The sequence below is a fragment of the Elephas maximus genome, chromosome 20 (genome assembly GCF_024166365.1).
Source record: "Elephas maximus indicus isolate mEleMax1 chromosome 20, mEleMax1 primary haplotype, whole genome shotgun sequence".
Classification (NCBI taxonomy): Eukaryota; Metazoa; Chordata; class Mammalia; order Proboscidea; family Elephantidae; genus Elephas; species Elephas maximus.
Genome location: NC_064838.1, coordinates 40,018,116 through 40,041,470, shown reverse-complemented (window position 1 = coordinate 40,041,470; position 23,355 = coordinate 40,018,116). Strand labels below are relative to the sequence as shown.

At 52.2% G+C, this 23,355-nt stretch overlaps 1 protein-coding gene across 2 annotated transcripts in view; it reads right to left on the bottom strand.

The window, feature by feature from the left end:
- WNT7A (Wnt family member 7A) overlaps positions 1–23,355 on the bottom strand; it is a 77,228-nt gene that overhangs the window by 30,965 nt on the left and 22,908 nt on the right. For both annotated transcript variants that reach the window (XM_049862424.1, XM_049862425.1), the window contains exon 3: positions 19,001–19,272. In XM_049862424.1, the coding sequence (XP_049718381.1) occupies positions 19,001–19,272 (272 nt within the window). The remainder of the gene's footprint in view (positions 1–19,000; positions 19,273–23,355) is intronic.

Below are 23,355 nucleotides of genomic sequence, written 5' to 3'. Positions count from 1 at the left end.
CTGCAGGGACTGCCCCAGGGTAGGAAAGGACAGCAGGGTGTGACAGAAAGGGAACCCAGGTAGACTTGCCAGGAGACTGTGAATACATGAGGCCAGGGTCTGTCTCTTCTTTCCTGGCATGGAGCCTGGCACATGCAGGGCACTCAAGAGGGCACCCAGGAGGAGATGTGTGGACCAGGACCCAGGCGCTTTTAGAGGGCAAGTGGCAGCCTCAGATGAGAACAGTGACCTCTGTCTGTCCCTTGGGGCCTTGGGGCACCCACTGCCTCAGCCCTGTGGAAATCTCCCATGAGCACTTAATGTCAGGCCTTTCTAGACCACACCAAGCTGCTCCAGCCCCAGGGCCTCTGCAACTGCTGTTCCCTCTGCTGGCAACACCCTTCCCCTGCATCCTCCCGGTGCTGGCTCCTACTCATTTAGGGTCAGCTCCTCAAAGCAACCTCTATGGTGCCTCCCACCCCATCACCCCCCTTACACCTCCCTGTTTTACATTCTCCTATAAAAAAAAAATTTTTTTTTTAAGCACATGTCATCTTATCTTCTGGATGACTCGCTTAAGTCTCTCCCTTCCCACCTGAATGTCAGCTCCAGAAATGCAGGGCCTGGAAGAGGCCAGCCACAGAGGAGATCCTGGCAAACTTTTGCTGAATGTGTAAATGAATGAATGAATTCATCCAGGCTCATGAACTAGATGGCCATTTCCTTTGTAAAGAGACCCTAACTTCATTCATGAAGACTAAGACTGAAGCCCCGAGGGCAGGGGACGTGAAGTAGATGCTTCAAGCTTGGAGGGAGGACTCAGGAGCTGGTCACACCTGCCTGAACATCCTCTGTGCCCCTCTTCACCCCAACTCCTGCAAGGCCCTGCCCTGGCCATTCGCTACCAACCAAGCCCTTTGAATCCTCCCTTCCACCCATCTCAGAACAGGAGCATCCAGAGACTGGAAAAGCCACTTTGAACTCTCCTTTTGCCTTGGTATCTGGGACAAGGGAGCTGGGGTCCTGGGGGGTGGCTGGGAGATCCAGAGTCCCTGCTGACCGTAACCAGCCCCAGACATGTGCTCCACCGAGAGAGCTTTTTCCTGCCCCTGGTGGAGTCGGTTTTTTCCAGCTAAGCAACTGGGAAAAACACCCTTGGTTATCGCTATCCCTTGGCAGTTTCCAGCTGCGGGTGGGGTGAAGCGGGGTGGGGCGGGATAGTCCCCCACTGCCCCCCCCCAGTGGGTGTTAAGGAATAACTGATTCCTTTCCTTTTTTGGGGGTTCCTTGGGAAGCCAGTGGAGCTGCCCCAGGGGCTGAGACCCAGGGCTCAGAGGGCCTGGGGTTGTTGTACCAGCCCTGCCGCTTGGAGCTGCATGGCTTTGATGCCTGCCCCTCCATCCCTGAGGCTCTGCTAACAACACCTGGGTTAGCCCCGCATGTCTGAAGGGGTGTCTACAGGAGCATGAGTGGTCCTGAAAGGCCCTCAGAAACCACGCCATACTAAAGGAATTGGAGCCTTGTTAATGCTGCAGCAGACGGATGGGAGGGCTCAAAGTCCTGACCGTGAATCCCACCTCTGCTGTCTCTGGCTGGGTGACCATGGGGACATCATTAACCTCTCTGAGCCTGGTTCTTCAACAATAGAAACTCTCACAGGGTGCTGTGAGGGTGAAACATGGCAGAGTGTGTAAGGAGCCTGCTGCCACAGGAGGGAGCAGTAGTGGACACAGGAGAAGGCTTCAAGCGGGCCAGCTCGGAGCCACCAAAGTGCTGCAGGGTCCTTCTTGGCAGATGTGCAAACCGGCTTGGGGACCCAGACAGCCAAGCTGGTCTTCCCAGTTAGTCCTAGAGGGCAACTGCTGGCTCAGAGCCTGCAGGGATGGAGTGTGCATCCCAGGAGGTAGTGAGCTCCATATCACCAGAGGCATTCAAGCTGGATTTAGATCTTTGCTGTCCAAACCAGGAGCCACCAGTCACACGAACACTGAAATGTGACTAGTCCGAACTGAGATGTGCTGTAATTATGAATAAATGCCAGATTTTGAAGACTTATTACAAAAAAAATAAAGACTGTAAACTATCTCTGTATTTTTTATATTGATTTCATATTGAAATAATAATATTTGGGGCATATTAGGTTAAATAAAATATGTTATTAAATTTGATGTCACCACGGTTTACCTTCTTAACGTGGTTACTAAAAAATTTTACTTTACACACGTGGCTCAGAGCGTATTTCCAAGCTGGGCAGCACTGGTCTAAATTCTCACTCCCCACAGTGTGGTCCCTGGACCAGCAGCATCAGCATCACCTCCGAGCTTGTTAGAAACACAGAATCTTGGCCCTGCCCAGACCTGCTAGATCAGAAGTGGTATTTTCACAAACTCCTCAGATAGTTCCAGCGCACCGCAGACACCTTGGCTTGGAAGTGTTAGAGGGGATCCCAGCTTCAGGTTGGGAGTTGGAGCAAACGGCCTTGAAGTCCAGCCTGTGTGATGTGAAGTATCAAGTAATCGATGGCTTTGCCTCTGAGTCACACACTCAGCCTGCAGAGTCCTTTCAAACCAGCTCTCTCACCAGGAAGCAAAGAAAACAAGCAGCTTAGCTGGGGGCTGGGGACTCTTGTTTAGAAATGAGAAATCTCACGGAATGTACAATCAATTGGCACCCTGTAACTTTTGAAAGCCTGGGAAATAATCTCAGAAAACAACTGAAAAATAGATCTATGTGTTTCACACACAAAAAAACTTAAACAACTCCCCCCAAATTCCCCCTTCTTCTCCCTTTGAAAACGTGGCCAACAGGCATTAAGTGGCACTAAATATAGAAATGGTGAACAAGTAAATCACTCAGAGGTGCCACATGTTGCCCAGGGCCTGTTTTACGGTTGAGTTGTAAACCATTGAGAGCTGGGAGCTGTAATTAAAATGCTGACAGCCTCAGCCTCGACTGTGAACGGGAGGGCGGAGCAGGGCTGGGAGCCCATCCAGAGAGGAGCAGGGGAGTGGGGGCTTTCCCAACACAGATCAACTCAGGTTCAACGTTCCCCATTGGCTTTCTAAGATACCACCAAACCCAAACTCCTCACAAGACCTCCAGGTGATCTGCCTCCACCCCCCAACACACCCATCCATGGCCTTATCTCCTGCTTCTCTCCCTTTCATGCACTCCAGGCTGGCCTCTTTGCCTCAGAGTTCTTGTGCTTGCTGTTTCCTCTGTCTCAAATGCTATTCCCCAGGTGGCTCACTTCCTCACTTCCTTTAGGCCTGTGTTCAGAACACCGTCTCAGAGAGGCCTCTCCTAACCACCCCCAAAAAAATGCTCCCCCTCGTTCATCTCTGTCCTCTCAACAGCTTTATTTTTTCATCATAGCCATCTGTCACTCTCTGACAACAGATTCTACATATTTGATTATTTGCTTGTTGTCTTCCTTCTCCATGGATGTCAGCTCCATAAGGGCAAGGGCCATTTTTAATCTCAGGCCTAAAACAATATTAGACACATAGATAAACCAAAGATACCAAACCCGTTGTCGTCGAGTTGATTCCGACTCTTAGCGGCCCTATAGGACAGAGTAGAACTGCCCCATAGAGTTTCCAAGGAGCGCCTGGTGGATTCAAACTGCCGACCTTTTGGTGAGCAGCCATAGCACTTAACCACTATGGCACCAACACATAAATAGGGTGCTTAAAAAATTATTTGTTGAATTAACGAATGCATGGATTTAAAACCCTTTCTTTCAGGTGGTCTCGTGATCTCTCTGGAAAAATGTCCAACTTGCTGATAATGAGCTCAACTTTTCACCCATTCATTCATCCATCTAACCAACCATCCTTCCAAGTACCTATCATCCATCCATCCAAACAACTACCCACACATCCACCTAACCATCTTCCAATATTTATCCACCTAACCATCCATCCATCCATCCATCCATCCATCCATCCATCCATCCATCCATCCATCCATCCATCCATCCATTCAAATAACTATTTTCCAAATAACTATCTCTTCATCCAACCAACTCTTCAACCATTTGTCTAACCACCCATCTATGACCCTATCCATCCAAACAGCTACCCAAACATCCATCTAACCATCTTCCAATATTTATCCACCTAACCGTCCATTCACCCAACCATCCACTCATCCAAATAACTATCCATCCAACCCACTCTTCATTTGTCTAACCACCCATCTATATGATCCCATCTATCCATCCATCCATCCACCCACCCACCCACCCACTCATCCATCCATCCATCCATCCATCCATCCATCCATCCATCCATCCATCCATCCATCCATCCATCCATCCATCCATCCATCCATCCATCCATCCATCCATCCATCCATCCATCCATCCATCCATCCATCCATCCATCCATCCATCCATCCATCCATCCATCCATCCATCCATCCATCCATCCATCCATCCATCCATCCATCCAGGCAGCTAGCCAGGCAGCAGCCTGCCTGCCATTCTATCAACTCTTCATCCATCCTACCACTTAACCATCTACCCAAACATCCATCCAAACACCCACCTATCCAAACCAACCTTGAAATGGTTAGACCTCCTATTCTGGGGTCCCAGAGTCCACTACACTCCCTTCTAGCAAATCCAGTTTATGCTTTCATGTTTACAGGCAGTAATTCACGTTTCTCCCTCTGTAATTAGAATGTAAGCCTCTCAAAAGCGGGAACTGTGCCTTATTTATTCTTGATTTCCAGTGCCTAAGACAGGGATGACACATAGTAGGTGTCAGCAAATGTCTGCTGAATGAATATATTATTCCCTTTCCCCTTATTTACTTGTTCTCCATTTCCTACTAGCCTGGGAGGTTCCTGATGGCAGGGACCACTTCTTAGTCATCTGTGCGTCTCTAAAGCCTTGTACACTACTTGCACAAAGAAAGCATGATATAAATATTTAATGAGGGAATGAGTACTCAAAAGAGGAAGTATAGCAAGAATATATCCTGGCTCTTATTAGCTATGCGACCTTGACCAAGTCACTGAATCTCTCTGTGCCTCTTTTCTCATTTTTAAACAAGAAATAATATTGGTCTTACCTCATTTGGTTCTCATGAGAATTTTATGAGTTAGTATATACAAAGAACTTAGAACAGTGCCTGTAGTTGGACGAGGGCTGTATACATGTTTAAAAAGTAAAATCTCCATTTACCGCTGGTCCGCTGGAACAAATATTGAGGATGCAGACTCTTAAGTACAGACGGTGGAAAGGAAAGGAAACTTCTGTCTGAGCCGGTGCTGTTCCCACAGGAGACCTCCCACAGCAACACTCTAACTTGTCCCAGGCCCACTGGAATCATCTGGCAAACTACCAATATTATGTCAGATGGTCATAAGTTCCATGTAGAAAAATAAAATATAAAGGGGAGACAGGAAATGACAGGGCAGACAGGAGGCAATTTCTAAATAGAATGGTCAGAAAGGCCTCACTGAGAAGGTGATATTTGAGCAAAGACTTGAGGAGTGAAGAGTGAATGGTTGGAGGGAGGAGCATTCCAGGCAGAGGGAATAGCACATGCAAAGGTCCTGAGGTAGGAACATCCTCGGTGTGTTTGAGAAACAGCAAGAACAGTGTAGCTGGAGCAGAGTGAGCGAGGAGGAGAGTAGGAGATAAGGTCAGAGGGGCCACAAGGCCCAGACCGTGCAGGGCTTTGCTGGCCATTGTGAAGACTTTGGCTTTTACTCTGAGTGAGTTGGGAACTATGGCAAGGTTGTGAGTGAAAAGGGGACAGGATTCATCTTAGCTTTGAAAAGATTGCAGGGGCCAAGGTGGAAGCAGGGAGACAAGTTAAGAGGTTAATCCAGGTCACAGCTGACGGCAGCTTGGACCATGGTGCCAGGGGTGCCAGGCGGGGAGATTCTGAGTAAATTTTGTAGGTGGAACCGACATATTGGATGTGGGGTGTGAAAGAAAGTGAAGACTCAAGGCCAATGCCGAAGTTTTTGGCCTGGATGACTGGAATGACGGAGCTGCTACTTGCTGAGCTGGGGAAGAAAAAGGGAGCATGTTTGTGGGAGAAACATCAGCAGTTTTGTTTGGGACAAGTTTTCATGGGCCAGTAGACACGGATGTGTGTGGCGGTGGATGTGCAAGGTTCAAGTTCAGGAGAGAGGGTGGTCTGGGCTGGACACCAGACATTACAGACACTCTTCCATGTCCTGGAACCGAGTGGTGTATGTATGCTGGGTACATCTGAGTGGTGCTGAGAGAAAACGAGGTCAGACAGAACTGAGAGACCCAGCCGGAACTCACCTGCCTCGGAGAGGGAAAGCCCAGCATGATATTGCAATGATTACGCCCGCTCTTATGACCCTCCCTGCTCAGTAAAGGGACAAATGTCAATGAGCTCCTGGACATCTCCTTTTTCCCAGCTCCTTCTAACATGCGATGTGGCTGGCTGTAGTTTCAGGGCTAGAACAATCCTTAGGAATAGAATGTAGGGATTAAAACCTAACTGTGGCTTTAAAATTACTCTTACTACTAATAACAATATTTAAGAGTAGCTACTGTTTTTTTGAGCAACCATTGTGCAAGAGAGCATCGTACTAAGCACCTCATGAGCTGCACAAGAGCTCTGAGAGGTACAAGTCATCACTGCCTTTTTGCAGACGAGAAAACTGAGGCTCGGAAAAGGGAGACCGACTGCCTCTGGTCACATAGCAAACAAGATTCAAAGTCAAGGTTTTACTGCACTTCTTTAGGACTCTGCAGCCATGTCACCCTACCTCCCAGCACACAACAAAAGCCCAAGTTCCCCTCACAGGCAAAGATCAAGGTGTGGCTAAGAGCCTCCTCAGCCTGCCTCACATCTGGGACTCTCAAAGGCCAGAGGGGAGCAACTCCCTAGAGAGCTGCCCTACTAGAAGACTGAGCAGCTCCCTGCCAGAGCCTCAGCTGCCTCGTCTGCAAAATGGGCACAATTACACCACTTACTTGGAGGGCAGAGTTGTGAGGCTCAGCTGGTAAAAAGTTAAAAAAAAAAAAAAAGAGCCTATGAAAACTTTCAAATACTATCCATCCTTCCATATATATAAACACATACACACAAGTATGTATAGGGAGACAGGCTGGGGAGGGGAGAGACAGAGAGACAGGCAGGCAGGCAGGCAGATGCAGAGGCAAGATGATCTTGGCTTGGATGCTTTCTCTGTGGGCAACCTTAAGCATGCTACTTAACCCCTCTGTGCCTCAGTTTTCCTCATCTGTTAAATGGTTACAACAACAACAAGCCCTTCCCCACGAGGTCATGAATGGAGAGCACTTGGAATGGTGCCGGGCACATGGTCAGCACCATAAAGGTCCTCAATAAAGATCAAGGGTCAGGTTTCAGAGGGGCACACAGTGCCACACAGCCAGCTACTGAGAGTGCTGGTCTCTGGGGCCAGGGACTGGGATGGTCTGGAAACCTCCACCTGTGGAGGCCCATTCCAGCTCCCCCACCCAGGGGCCACTGTCTGGGTCTGAGATGCCCATCAGGGAAATGGAGTTAACAAGGATGCCCAAGGTGGTCGGGAAAATGAATCCTGGAGAGCTGAGAACCTGCCTGGGACAGAGTGAGTGCTCACCACTGTGAGCTATCTTTTCTGTTTGTGTCTCAAATGGACACTGGAAGGTGATAATTTAAGGAAGCCCCTTTGTAAGGCAGAGAGTCATTTTTAGGGATATAATTGTACCTGGATTTCTCCTCAAAGGACACGCAAGTGCTTAGGAATAGCAAAAGCGACGGTTGCTGGCTCCTGGTGCCAGTTCCTCCAGATCACCTGGGCCCGCTCCCCCCACGCCCTCCCTTTAGTACCATTCCTGCCCCCCTCCCCGTCTCCTCCCATCACCACTTAGCTGCCCCCACCCCTGCAGATTTGATAACACCCAGGATTCCTGGTCCCCCTCCCGAGGACAAAGGCAGTGATTGTCCCAGTGGACGCCTTTTGACTTGGTCTCACCGCGGTGTAACTGAGCCCCCCGACTTCACGTCAATTGGGGGCCTCTCAGGGGTGCCCCCTCCCTACCCAGGGCGGTTTCAAATGAGCCCCAGGCTGAGGGGCAGCAGTGACACCGGGAAATCAGATGGCCAGTATTTGAGAACCCTTGGCTGGCCAGGGGCCAGGAGGTGAAAGGATCGGCTCCCACCACTACAGGTGAGATGGCCCCAGCCCCTTTCATAAAAATAGTGAGTGCCTGACCCCCGAGCCCTGACTGTGCCACCCTCTCCCCCTCCTGCTCTAAGCCGGCGCTGTCCAACAGAACTTTCTGCCACGACGGAATTCATACGGTAGCCATGAGCCATGTGTGGCTACCGAACAACTGCAATGTAGACTAAGGAACTGAATTTTTCCTCTTATTTCTTCTATACTAACTTAAATGGCCACACGGGACTTGTGGTTACTGTACTGGACAGCACAGCTATAAACTCTTTAAATTCATTAAATCATTTAATCCTTATAATACACTAAAAAAAAAAAAAAAAACACTATGGTACCATTATTAGCCTTGTTTTACAGATGGAGGAACTGAGGCACAGGAAGGCAAAGTCACATGCCCAAGGTCACACAGCTAGGACTCAGAAAAGCCATGAGTTGGCCCCAGAGCCCAGGGCCCACCTCCTACATCCCAACACCCCTCTCCCAGCCCTGTTCATACCTGTGTAAATTGAAGGCAGAGGACAAGGTACTTACAACCCCACTGCTCACCAGTTCTCTAGTGGGCATTTCTGATGTCAGCCATGGGTCAGTGGTACCTGTACACTGGAGACCCTGCTGTGAAAGGGCCTGGGCTGGGCTCTGGGAGACACCAGGGTGTACTTTCTGGCTGCCTGCCAGGATGAGCAGTACAGACTTCCCCAGGCCATGTATGCCCAGAAGCTTCTTTAACACAAGAGGTGTCCAGGCCTCTGCACCAGGTGTGGGCACCCCCCCCAAGCTGGGTATCTCCCACTATCACCCCGAGTGCTCCATGATGCCCAAGTTCCCTTGCCCACTAAGGAGAGAAAATTCTCCTCTCCACCACCACAGTTTCCTCCTGGCCCTGAAGTGTCCTCCCCCAGGAAGACGACGGTGGCCCCAGAGCTGTCCGGGATCACGGTGACCAGAGTGGGAGAGGATGCACAGTGCCTAAAAAGTCCCCAGTCCCCGCACGACCAACTGTCTGGGCTTTATGGGGCCCGAGGACCACAGAGTCTCCAAGTTCCCCAAGTCAGGGGATCCTAGACTCTTAGGATCGCATCTTACAATCACAGGATGCCGTGACTGAGAGGGTAGTTGTCGGTAAAAGTATCCGAGTCCAAAAACCTATGGAGCTGGCAGGACAGTTCAGTGGTTGAGAACTGGGTCTGGAGCCAGACTGCCTGGGTTCAGATCACAGGGCTGCCACCCGCCAGCTGTGCTGCCTTGGGCAAATTTCTTAACCTCTCTATGCCTCCATTTTCCCTTGTATAAAAGGGAGAGAACAACAGAGAATGCTAACCTCACTGGGCTGTGTTGGGATTAAATCAGTACATGTATTTCAAGTGCTAATACGAGATTCCTGTCTCTACCCTCCCCGTAAAGCAGTACCTGCCCTCTACCTGGCTCTCCTCCTCTGGTAGCAAGTTCTTTCTCACCTGAGATGAATCCTACCTATTCTCCATGTTCCTCCATCCTGTGAGTCCTGGTCCTGTCTGGTATCTTCCCACCCCCGCCTCCTGACAGCCCTTCGAGTTGTACCGACTGAGGTTGCCTTATTCCAAGCTAAGCCGCCCAGCTGCTCCCAAGCCAGGGTCTCCAACCACCTCCTTGGATCTGCCCCGGGCTGCCAAATCCACCTCTGGCTTGGGGGAGGCTAGTCTTAATGGTCCAGAGCAAAGTGGGATGGCAGGGTCCCGACCCCACGGAGCTGGGGTCCCACAGACATTTCCTTTCTCTGTAGACAAACGCTGCTCCTGCCCCACCCTGCTCCTCCACCCCATGGCCTCCCTTATCTCATCCCCTCCCTTCCTGGGCACCGCGATGGCCACTGCTATCGCTGTGGCATCACTGACAGGACCTGGCTGGGCCCTGCCCTTGCTGTGTCATCGGAGAGAACTGGAAAAACCTCTAGCCTTGGGGGCGTTGTCCAGCCCAGCCAGGAACAGTCTCCCTCTGGCCCCTCCTCAGCGGCTTCTGCTCCAGTTGGTCCTGGTCTGGCTCCTTCCTCTGGGCCCAATCACCCAGGCCTGGTCCTCCCAGTGCGCTGTCCCCCAGTGCACCTCACAGCCCCCCTCAGCTCCTCACCCAGCCCAGCTCTACCCACCTTGGTCAGCCACGCAGAACCGTGGGAGGTCTGAGCTGGGAGCCAGCCCTGGGTGCGAAGCCTGGCCCCTCTATTACCTGAGGGTGAGAGGCTTTGGGTAGGGACCCTCTGGGTCTGGGTTTCGACCTCCCACTGATTAATGAGGCCGAGGAAAGGAGAGTTGTCATCTCTAAGATGGTTCTCCACTTCTCCTCTGCACTGTTTGGAGGGCACACTGCTGGACAGGCCGGCAGGGGCTGCAGAGGGCTGCCAGATTTGAACCTCGGTCTGAACCTCACTCCTGAGCCAAAAGTAATTCAAAATGGATCATAGACTTAAACGTAAACATAAAACTATAAAACTTTTAGAAAAAGACACAGGAGAAAATCTTCAGGATCCAGGGCTAAGCAAAGGATTCTTAGACTGCAGCAAAAGCACAATCCATAAAAGGAAGAATTGATAACTGAACCTTACTAATTGAACCTTACTAAAGTTAAAAGTATTTGTTCTGTGAAAGACCCCGTGAAGAGGAAGAAAAGATAAGCTACCGACTGGAAAAAATATTTGCAAACCATGTGTCCGACAAAAGGCGAGTATCTAGAACATATAAAGAAATTTCCAAAACTCGACAGCTAAACAACAACAAGCAATCCAATTAGAAAATGGATAAAAGACATGAAGAGACATATCACCAAAGAGGATATACAGATGGCAAAAAAGCACATGAAAGGTGTTCAACATCATTAGCCATGAGGGAAATGCTAATTAAAACCACAATGAGGTATCGCTTTGAGATATACACAGTGAGATACACACAGATCAGAACGGCCGAAATAAAAAACAGTGATAACACCAAACACTGGCAAGCAGGCAGAGAAACCGGGTGTCTCATACATTGCTGGTGGGTATGCAAAATGGTCCAGCCGTTCTGAAAAATACAGCATGACAGTTTCTTACGAAAGTAAACATGCAGCTATAACCTAGCTATTGAACTTCTACGAATTTATCCCAATAAATGAAAATATATGTTCACCCAAAAACCTGTACACAACTATTTACAGCAGCTTTATCCATGATAGCCCCAAACTGGAAGCAACCCACACGTTCTTCAGCAGGCAATGGTTAAACAAGCGGGGGGTACGTCCATACCACGGAATATCACTCAGCAATAAAAAGGAACCAACTCTTGATACATGCAACGACTTGGATGAATCTCGAGGGAACTATCTGAGTAAAAAAGCTAAACCCAAAGGTTACATTTTCTGTGATGCCTTTACCTAACATCCTTAAAATGATAAGACTGGAGAAGTAGAAAACAGATCAGCGGTTGCCAGGGGTGAAGGATAGGGGTGGGGTGGGAAGGAAGTAGGTGTGTCTATAAAAGGGTAACAGGAGGGATCCTTGCGGGGATGGAAATGTTCTGTCTTGACTGTATCAAGGTCAGTATCTTGGTTGTGATATTGTATATAGTTTTGCAAGATGTCTCCACTGGGGGCGAACTGAGTAAAGGGTGTGTGGACTCTCTCCGTATTATTTCTCACAACTGCATGTGAATCTCACTCCTGTGGAATTATCTCAAAATAAAAAGTTTAATTCAAAAATATAGAATGCCCAGTTACATTTTAATTTGAGATAAACAATGAATATTTTTGAATGAATATCTCCCAGGCAATATTTGGGACATACTTAGAATAAAATCATGCCTTGTTTAATTTTAAACTCAAATTGAAGTAAGCATCCTGCATTTTCTCTTGCAACCCTATTCCTGGGAAATTTCCCCAGGAAAGGGCAGACTCTTGTCATTTCATTCATTCTCTCGACAAATATTTCTTGCTACTCACTGTATGCCAGGCACTATTCTAGGCATAGGGGGCTACAGCTGTGAACAGACACTGTCCCTACCCTCGTGGTGTTGATCTTCTAGTGGGAGGCGACACTGAATAAACATGTAAAGAGCTATGTAAAGAGGATCGCTTCGCATGATGTGTGTTATGTAGAAAATTAAATAGCATGGTGTGACAGAGACAGGTGAGGTGGACATTGGGTAGGGTAGGCAGGGAAGGCCTCCCTGACAAGATGGTATCAGAGTGGAGACCTAAAGGAACAGAAGAAGCTACTTATCCAAAGATTTGAGGGAAGAGCATTCTGGACAGAGGAACGGTATGTGCAAAGGCCCTGAGGCACGAGCAAGCTTGGCAGACTTCAGGAACAGATAGTACAGCTAGAGGTTGGAGAGCAAAGGAGGGTAGCTGCAGACAAGGTAGGCATTCAGTGCTCCTAAGAACCTTATAGCCTCTCGTGCCCTACATGTCAGACCTGCAAAATCCCTCTGAAACCATAAAGTCCCCTCTGGAGGAAACTGAGGTCCTGGAGGGACAAGATCTGCCCAGGGCCATCCCTGGTCCAAGCCCTGTGAGTCCCAGCTACAGGCCTCTCCATCTGGAGCAGGAATGGGGGCACCACAGCCCAAGGAGGCCTCCTCTCAGCCTGTCCTGGTCAGGTGACTTCAAGCCAGGCGGGGCCTGGCTCCTCGGGCCCTTGACATGCCACTGCTGGCCACTCTATCTGGTCAAATATTCAAGTGGCCCTCAGGACAGCAGAGAGGAGCATAGCTGAGCAAGTCTTATCTCGGCCCCACCCCAGCTGCCAGGGGCTGGTCCCTGGTGTCCCCCAACTCACGGGCCTGCCTGTGGCCAGCACAAGAGTGGAAATCCAGCTCCCAGGAGCACCCAGACCAGATGGGGCAGGGCAGGAAAGGACAAGACCGACATCCCTCCGTGAGCAAGAGGCTGGGGCTGGGCAGGGAGGTGACTTCTCACTCCGGTGGAATTCCATCCCCCTGAGCTCACCTCCCTCGGAGCAAGCGGTACATTCCAGCAGGGGCCAGCCCCGTCCCACCTGTGCCCCCATCCCCAGGGCTGCCTCCCTCTTAGGCCCAGTCACCAGGCTCCCAGGAGGGGCTGCAGAGGGCCTCATTCCCTGCTCCAAGGCCCTTCCTAGCTAGTAGGTGCACTTCACTCTCAGCATCCAGTGAGGCCCAGACAGCCTGTTCGGGGGCAGTATTACCTGGAAGCTGCCCTGTCCCTTGGCCCAGGCTCCAGAGCGATGAAACAGCAGAGGCTGGTTCAAGGTGCAGCCCGGTCTTCCCCGCCTCCACAAGGGATGCTTCACACATGCTTACCACTGTGTCCTGAACATGCCCCCTCCCGGTCTCATCCTGCGGCCCACAGCCCTCTGCCTCAGCTGACTCCCCCAGGGCAGTGTCCCTGGCTCTCTTTCCCTCTTCCATTGCTCCTCTCACTGGGCAACCCCACCAAATGATGCCAGGGTTTCCGTTACCACCTTCTGCTGCCACCGCCAGAAGCATCCCAGCCAAGACCTCGCTCCAGAATTAAGACCCAGGCACCAGCAGCCTCCCTAGGCATCCTCGCCTGCTGCCCATAGGACCTCCTATTCCCCTAAAACTGACCTCCCCCATTCTGGTTCCCAAACCCAGCAAGGGCAGCATCCATCTATCTACCCCGAATGCAGCCTGAAGCCATCTTGCAATTATGCTTCCTAAGCAGCTGTCCCTCCTGCCCACCTACAGCCTCTGCTTGGTTTGGCATCAGCCACCAACCTGGCCCTTTCACTTCATTTTCCTCTCTGTCCCAGAAAGGGCCAGAATCCTGACCACGTCACTCCCCAGTCAAAGCCTCTTCTAGGCACCCACAGCACAATGAGGAAGTCCCACCCCTGGGCCCGGCATTCAAGGCCTGCATTGGGCCCCAGCCCCGTCTGCAGCCTCATCGCCCATCACTCCCCACTCTCCCTACTCCCCCCACCACACAGGCCCCTGAGCTTCACCACCATGGTGCCTTTGTATGTGCCATGACTTTTGTCTGAACTGCCTTCTTCCTTGCCCTGCTTGTCCCCCTGGAGGTCTACTACTCATCCTTCAGAGCCCTGCTAGGGGTCCCTTCTTCTTCCCTCCAAGCGCTTCAGCCTTCTTGGGGAACAATCCACCCCTCCTCTGCCCTCTTCTCTTCACCTTCAGAATTGTATCTCTCCTGTGCTGGTGCAGTGGTGAAGTGCTCGGCTGCTAACCCAAAGGTCGTCTGTTCAAATCCACCAGCCACTCCTTAGAAACCCTATGGGGCAGTCCTACTCTGTCCTGAAGGATCGCTATGAGTTGGAATTGACTCCACGGTGACAGGTTTTATAGTATGCAGCCCGGAGCCGTAATCTCGCTCCTCTGATCTGACGCTCCTGCTAGGCTATAAGCATCTTGAGGACAAGAGCCTGCTTTAATTCCTCTCCCCACTGCCCACGGGAAGTCCCCCCCAAAGGCTGACAAGAAATGATCCAAAGCCATGAAAAGTCTGTCACCCAAAGATTTCATCCCAGAGATTCTGACTACCCTCCCCCTCCCAGCCAAAGTCCTGTGATTCCAAACCCCACAGGCTAGGAGTTGAACCTAGTATCCCACATCCTAACCTGAAAAGTCTGTGACTTCCACCCCAGCATATTAAAAAAAAAAAGTGACTTCCACCCCAGCATATTAGGGCCCTAAAATTCCAGAATGCAGAGAGTATAACTCTAATATCACCTTCCCAAAAGAGTCATTTACACCCCCCATGGCAACTTCCCAGGAATGGGGTCATCAGGCTGTCCTTCCAGCCTTACCACTCCATGATTGGACCCTGAGCCCTCACAGCTACAAGAGACAATGGGAGGAAGAGCGGAAGCCTCAACCCATGTGGGGGTGCCTCCTTCAAAGGCCCCACAGCCACATCCTTGGCTGACAAGGGCCTGACTCTGCCTGGACCCAGACCCAAGTTAGAGACCTGCACGGCAGGATACCACATGGCGCGTCCTCCTGGACTTGCTAGGCAAGGCAGTGGGCTCCCCTAGCCCAGGACAGCTGTGGAGGACAGCCCCTGGGTCACCCCTCATTGGGGCCTACACAGAGCGCTGCAGGAGAGAGGGTTCCTGCCACCACCTCTGCCCCAGGATGCACCCCTCCCCGGCTCCCCCTCCTCCCCCATTCTCTCGCTCCAGCTGCCAATAAGCCCCAGAGCGGGTGGTCAGGTTGAGTCTTGTCTCCCACAGCAGAAGCCAGCAGCCGGTGATAAACACATCTGTGAGCCTTTCCAAGACGTTCAACCTGAGCGGCTGCCGGCTGGCCCCTTTCCTCTGTTGGTCCCCCAACTCTGTGGTGCATGGGGCCCACTGCAGCCTGATGGGGGAGTCCTAGGGGTGGGGTCCCGTGTCTTAAATTCAATGGCACACCACAGGGTCCTGGAGGACTGCCCATGAGCACCCTCTCTGGCCCTGGCCAGCACAGGGGGTCTGCAATAAGACAGGGGTCATAATCCCATTTGACAGATGGGGAAACTGAGGCCCCCAGAGGGGTTGGAACTCACAGCCAGCTGGTGGCTGTCTTTGCTCCTGCCCACTTGGGTATGTGTCTGGGCCCTTGGGGTGCTCTCCAGCAGGGAGTAAGGACATCTGGCCATCCTGGGGGCTAGGTGGGGCAATCACCTTCCTGCTTGCTCGGGCTAAGCATGTGGTCATCGCTCCAGGTGCTCGAGGGCCAGTTGGAATCTTCTCTGGGCCTCCATTTCCACCTCCATAACCAACGGGGCCTGTGATAAATGAGGCCTTTCCCCTGTGCACATGTGTGTAGTCCCGAATTCTACCCCTTGGCTCGGGAAAATGCACAGTCCCTGTCTGAACTGCTTTTCCAGGACGTCACCCCCATGGGCCCTTCCTAACCAGAGCGGAGCTGGGCGATGGGGAAGCACCTCTTCAGCTGGGCTTCCCTCAGTCGGGGAGCTGTGCCACCCAGAAACATCAGATCAGGCCCAGTCTACATTCTTCCCGAAAGCTCTGCCCCAGACCCCGTTCCTGTCCCCTCCTACTCTGCCTCACGGGAGACCTCTATTCCCACCCTGCTCCAAAACCATCAGTGGCTCCCAGTGACCGAAGATCCTTATCCATTCGCTCCGTACGTATTTGGAGAGCACCTACTGTATACCAGGCGCTGTGAATGAACGTTCAGGGCCGCTGCCCTCATCAGCCTACAGTCTGGGGAGGACAGGAGGCCAGGGAACAAGGCAACATCAGGGGCAAATCCAGGAAGGAGAGGAAAGAGGGCTTTTCCGAGGAAAGAACACTGAGCTGATAGGGAGAAGGCTGCCCCAAGAAGATCTCAGGGGGAATTTAAGGCTCCCTCAAGCCACCTTGCCTACTCTTACCTGATCAGGGACCCACAGACCAGCCAGTCTGGCCGCCTGAACTGGCCCCATGGGCCCCCCTCCTGGCCTTTGTTCACAACCTCCCCATGGCAGACCTCTCTGCTCTGCCTAGTCAAACCTCACTCATCTTTTGAGGCCCATCTCCTCCAGACAGTCCACCTCAGTTGCTTGTATGGCCTCTGCCAGCTCCCAGTGTCTGATGGCCCAAGGCTGTCTATCAACACAACTAAATAGTCACCAAGAGCCCCCACTCCAGCTAGACCTATGTGGTCATAAACCACTCTCCCTGATGTAAACTGAGCCTTCCTCATCCCAGGCCAGGCATGTGCGCCTTGAATTCTCACAGTGGCCCCACAAGGTAGCTGCAGATGAGGAAACTGAGGCTGGGAGAGGGGAGGAGGGCAGGAGGGAGCCTGTAACCTGTGATGTCAGCCCCAAGGGGTGATCTGACCACAGAAACCCAGAGGAGTGAACAGCTGAAGACCCCAAGAGAGGTGTGGGCCCCAGGCAGAGGTCCCAGAGAGTGCTGGAAAGGGCAGGGCCAGGCAAGGCCTCCCTCCCAACTCCCCCAGGACAGCCATCTGTACAGGCCAGGTGAGCGGTTCTGCTCTGGCCTGCGTGACTCAGCATGGCCCGGGATGGTTCTGACACACAGGAAATGGCTGGAGGCTGGAGAGGTGGGAGGGAGGAAGGGGCAGTGCCAGTGGAGCCCCACCCATCCTCTGCACTCCACAGGCCTTGCTCCCCTTCCAAGGTGGGCTGGCTACTCCCTGACACCCACACTTAGAGACAGACTCCCTCCTGCATGGCAATGTTTACACAATCGCAACCACACCTACACCAGCTGTGTGCCAGGCCCCAGGGTAAGTGCTTCCCAGCCTCTCTCCTCCCTCCTCACCTCTGCCTGTGAGAACACTACTGCCGTCTCTGCTTCCTGGGCTTGAAGGCACCAGGCAGCTGACTTCCCAGCCCATGCCTCCACCACCACACCACAAACCCTGGTGCTACCGGTGGGTTCTGGCTTTGCCGTGGAGACCTTCAGCAAGTTGCCTAGCTGGTCTATGCCTCAGTCTCTTCACCTGTACAGTGGGGATAATGATGGTGCCCACCTCGTAGGGACACAGTAAGGATGAAGTGAGCTGGTGCGTCCAGTGCTTAGAAGACTGCCTTGCCCTGGAAGTGACATATCAGAATAAGAGGTGTCCCCCATCTATCACCCAAGCTTACACTGGTAGCTCGGGAGGCCATCCTTAGTCAGGAGATGTACTAGGTCTGAGCTCCTCTGGTAATCTTCTCTCTTTTTTCTTTTTTAAACAATTATTGGGAGTTGGCAACATTTTAAAATGAGGTGACCACACATAAACATCAGAGGCTAAGATCTAAAAGGGTCTGGCCACCCTGGACCCATATGCCCGCTCAGCCACAGTGGGCTGGAGCTGAGCCAGACACTCAGATGGGCCTGTGTTCCTCAATTCACCACAGCCCTGCCCAGTCCAATGGGCAATTGTGTTTGTGGCCACTGGTGGTGGGCCCCACACAGCCTTCCTGTCACTGCAGTGGCACCCCCCACCAGGTGGCACCCAGCCCTCCCTACTATCTGTTCTGGCTTACAACACTTCTCTATGGAGTTCAACTCAACACCAGAGCCCTCGCCACACCTCCTGGGCCAAAGGGCTCTAGGGTGGGCTCTGAGCACTTCCTCCTTTGCCGGCATTTCCAGAGCCCACTCCCAGCCTCAGGCTTCAGCCTGGGACATGGCCCAAGATAGGCAGCCCTGACTTGGGCTATCTGAGATGCATTGTCAAGCTGCCTCTGCTCCCATACTTCCCAGGGTGGGGAGCTCACTCCTTTACAAGCTGGTCCTCACCCTGGCAGGGCCTGCCTCCCTGGGACACCCCATGGCCCTTGTACTCTGAGCCTGCAGACCCATCTGCTCCTCTTGCCTCAGACACCAACTCTTCACAGGATGGAGTCCCCAGTCTCCATCCTATCCTAGCCACCTCCTCTAGAAACATCTGGAACATCTCTGACTCTTCTAAGCAGAGCCCAGAATCCAGGAGGGTCTAAAGAGAGAGTAAAGAGGGAACAGTCTCCTCCTTGATTTGGAGCTCCAGATTTTGGTTAAGTTGACCAGAGAACATGCTGGTTGTTCTGGCAGCTGGTGCACACCCATGACTCTACTGACTTCACCCCAAACCCTTCCCCAATCAGATTTTCCAGCAGCTGATTCTGTGGACCCAAGTATGAGTTCACATCTGCCCCTCTTTCCATCTTGCTGAGTTACGTCCAATTTGTGGCAACTGAGATTCTGTTATTCCGCCTCTCATGCCCTACACAAATCCTGACCAGAAACAAACTGGTGACCAGTGACCTAGTCAAGTGGAGCGGGGCTGAAGGCAGAGCCCTGTGGCACACCACCAGACATCCCACACCAGCCCTTATCGACGAGCTGTTCGCAGCATCTCCGCTGAGCTGCTGGCGCCCCGCCCTGGCTTCCTACCTTCCGGCCTGCCTCGTTATTGTGCAAGTTCATGAGAGTCCGGGCATTCTGCTTGATCTCTCGTGCATCCACAAAGACCTTGGCGAAGCTGATGCCGTAGCGGATGTCAGCAGAGCAGCCACCCCACTTCCAGCCCTCGTCCCGGTGGTACTGGCCTTGCTTCTCCTTGTCACAGCCACAGTCGCTCAAGTTGCCCTGGGTACAGGCAGCTGTGATGGCATGGGCCACACCAGCAGCAATGATGGCATACGTGAAGGCAGCCTCCCGGCTTCCTGTGAGGAGGAGAGAAAAGCAGAAAGGCTAGGATCAGGAACTGGGCGTCCTGGGACAAGGCTGGGGCCTGGAAGAGGAGGAGGCTGGGCTCACTCTAATGGCTTCACAAAGACTGTTGCTTGTTCCTTCTCCTGAAAATGTTCCTGCTTGAGAGGATCACAGTGCCTGAGCGTCCCCCATCACCTACACATTCATTCAGCTCCCAGTCACTGAACGCCCAGGGAGGAAGAAGGTGTGTGGGCTGACCGCCAGGCTGACCACCATCCACCCCCACTCCCAAACGCACTGGACATGGCGGTGCAGCCCATTGGTCACATAATCTGGACACTTGCCCTAAGGCAGCATTTCATAAACACCCATTAGGCCCACAGCTCTGCACCAGAAGGCTTGGGTTAAATTCCAGTAACATCGCTCCCTGGCTCTGTGACTTCCAGCCAATGACCACCCTCTCTGTGCCTCAGCCTACTCTGCTATAAAATGGAGACATAGCAGCAGGGCCTTCCTCATGGCGATGGAGGGAGGATGATAGGAGTTTGTCCAGGTGAAGCTCTTGGCTCCATGCCTGGCACACAAAGCCTGCTTCTATTACTGCCGTGTGTCCTCCACTATTGGAGATGACTGTCCCCACCACTTCCCCGTGGTCCCTCACTAGACAGGGAGCATTTCCTGAGAGGGCAGAGACCTGGCCATCTTCATCCCTGTGTCTCCAAGCCCAATACAGAAGACAAAGCCTGGGGGAGAGGAGCCCACCACAGCTGAGGAAATGGGGCAGGTGAGCACCCAAAGAGGATCTAGCTACAAGCCAGGTTCCACAGGGAATCAGGGCAGCCTCTAGGAGTTGCTGTTTGGAGATGGCCCTGCCGGGAGTCTGGGAACTATATGTGAAGATTTCCGAGGCTCCACATGGCTGGCACTGGGCTTTGTATGTGTGTTGGGTGGGTGCGTGGGGCCTGAGCTTGGAGAGCTGCTGGAGTGCAGGAGACAGAACCCTGGGTGGGATGTCATGCAGGCCTGGTGCAAACCAGGCCCACCCACTAAGTGTTTCAGGGCCTCAGTTTCCCCATTGCAGAATGGGCTCGAGAGCAGTATCTACTTCGCAGGTGAAGATTAAGTAAAGCAATGTATGGACAGAGCCTTGTGTAGTCCAAGCTCTGCTGAGCATTTGCCAAGGTGGCTCTCAAAGTGGGGGTGGCATGGTATCAGGGAAAGCTTCCTGGAGGGAGGAGGCTCTGAGCCCAAACCAGGCGGATGAAGTTGAGCTGGGAAGAAGTGTTTCAGGATGTCAGGACAGAGATGACGTAAGCAGTGGGTGAGGAAAGTGGGTGAGGCAGCCCCAAGTTGCTCTGTGCCTGAGGTGGCTCCGACTCACACGCAGGAAGACCCTTTTTCCATCCACCCCACATCCACCTACTGGCCCCCCTCACCCATGCTGCTAAGACACAGAGCGCCTGCCTAGCTCCTCCATCACTGCCCTCACATCCTCTGGACGTGGAGGTCTGTCCATCCATCTGCTGGACTGGACAACGTCATGGCTGTTTTGGGCTGGCCATCCACAGCCTCCCACAGAGGCGGGAGACTACCATTATTAGCAGGGAGCTCTGAAGCCAGAACGTGCCTACATTCAAATCTCAATTCCCTACTAACGAATGGTGCCTTGGGCAAGTTCCTTCTCTCTGAGCCTCAGTCTCCTTGCCTGTAAAATGTGGGTAGGACAAGCACTCACCTGGGCAAGTGTGAAATGCTTAGCACTGTGCCTGGCTCAACGAACGTTCCCAAACTGGGGATTCACCAGAGCGGGGGGACAGAGCCTCTTCCCTCTCCCTCTAACCATACCTCAACCTTTGGGGCTTACAAAGAGCCTTTCTTGAGCATTTGCAGGCTTCCTGACTCCCACCTACATTATCTCATTGGCTTTAGGAACCATGTGTAGCATGTGCCCGACAAGGTCTGGCACAAAGCATGGTGGCCACAGGGCAGGCAGGAGCATGAACTTGACCTCCAGTCTGGCGAAAAGGCAGGCTGGACACCTGACATTACTTTTCTTAGAGGACACCAAGAAATGCTCCACAGAACCTACCACTGCTTGGCTGGGCTCAAAGGGTAAAGGTCTTGATTTATCTTCATTTACAGTTGAAGAAACTGAGGCCAAGAGAGAGCTCTGGCTTGCCCAGGCTGCCCAACTGATGGGCAAGAGAACCCATAGGGGCCACATATTGAAGAGGGAAGTGTCCACCAGAAGGGTAGATGCAAACAGAATATGGCTATCCTCACATTGCTGGGCTCTACAAACGAGGGAGCTCAGAATTCAGGCCTTGAGCTCCATGGAACCAGGCATGGTAAGAGAGATAGCGCTCGATGGACTCCCTGGGCAAGGGTAGACTGGAGAAATCTGCCCCCCAGTAAAGCTAGACAATAGTAAACTGGCAAACAGAATATGGCTATCCTCACATTGCTGGGCTCTACAAACGAGGGAGCTCAGAATTCAGGCCTTGAGCTCCATGGAACCAGGCATGGTAAGAGAGATAGCGCTCGATGGACTCCCTGGGCAAGGGTAGACTGGAGAAATCTGCCCCCCAGTAAAGCTAGACAATAGTAAACTGGCCTGAGTCAGAACAGAGCAGATGATGGCGAGGTGGGTGAACACTGCAGGTGGGGCTAAAAGTAGGATCTCCTAGAAACCAGTAGCTGCATTCCTACCTTTGCAGGTTTAGGGCTCAGATTTATTTTCCCTGTGTGCTCCAGGTGGTCCCAAAGAGAGGTCTCATCCCAGGCCAGTGAGTCCCCAGAACCACACCAAGCTCACACTCACAGACTATCAAATTCATGTGAAAACACACCAGAGGATACAGTAAACAGTGAGATTAGGCCCTCACACACAATCAGATGAAGACTATAAAGAGAACAGGGTGGGGAAGGGTAGAAATCCCTGTTCCACCACTTTCTGGCTGTGCGACCTTGGACAGGTCCTCTAACCTCTCTGTTCTCCAGTTCCCCCACTGTAAAATGGGGTGATGACTGGGCCCACTTTATTAGGATGGTTGAAAGGACTAGGAGAAAAAAAAAACTAGAAAAAAATTTCCAGAGTTGAAGAAAGTCACCCCAAATACAAGATTTATTATGACTTTTATTGATGGCAGTACTAACAGTGCCTTACCAGAAGGCGGTGAGGGAAGGGGTAGAGGTCTTCATTTATCTTCATTTACAGTCGAAGAAACTGAGGCCAAGAGAGCGCTCTGGCTTGCCCAGGCTGCCCAACCAGTGGGCAGCAGAACTGAGCCACAGACCCTGCCACCAGAAACCTCACACAGACCAAGAACCATCCCCAGTGATTAAATGACCCAGGGGTACAGGAGGTACAAGAGGTTTGGCACAGGCTTGAGGAGCTGAAAGGAGACCCTGTCCACTCTATCAGGCCAAGAATGGGGAATGCAAATAGAGTTGGCGGAGCCTGGCTTGTCACCTGAGACTCATCTCCTATGCTTATCCCTGTAGGCCAGGATGGGGGCTTCCAGCCCAACTTCCTTGTGGTAACTTCGTGTGCCCTTGCTCTGCCACCAGCAGGTCACTGTCCTGGGTCTCTCTAGCCCTCTGGGCAGCACATGACAATGCAGATGGCAAGTGACAGACACCTAAAGACAATGGCAGTGTGGATAGCTTCTGATCCCACACTCTGACCACCATCATATCCCAGGAGGTGGAGGCAGGGTAGCTGCACCTGGAAACATTGAACTCCCCCTAGTTCAAGGTGGACCCCAAACCAGTGCGAAGCCTCATCATGTGCCCAGGACCTTCCCCCTCTTCACAACACACACTGTCCCCAGAAGTGAAGGCTGCACTGAGGACCAGGAAACAATGAAGCCTGCCATTCCAGCTGTAGAGTTCCCAGGGGCCAGGTACCCTCTGCTGCTGTTGTTAGGTACCACTGAGCCACTTTCAACTCACAGCAACCCTATGTACAACAGAACGCAACACTGCTGGGTCCTGCGCCATCCTCACAATCGTTGCTATGTTTGAGCCCATTATTACAGCCGCTGTGTCAATACATCTCATTGAGGGTCTTCCTCGCTTCCGATGAACCTCAT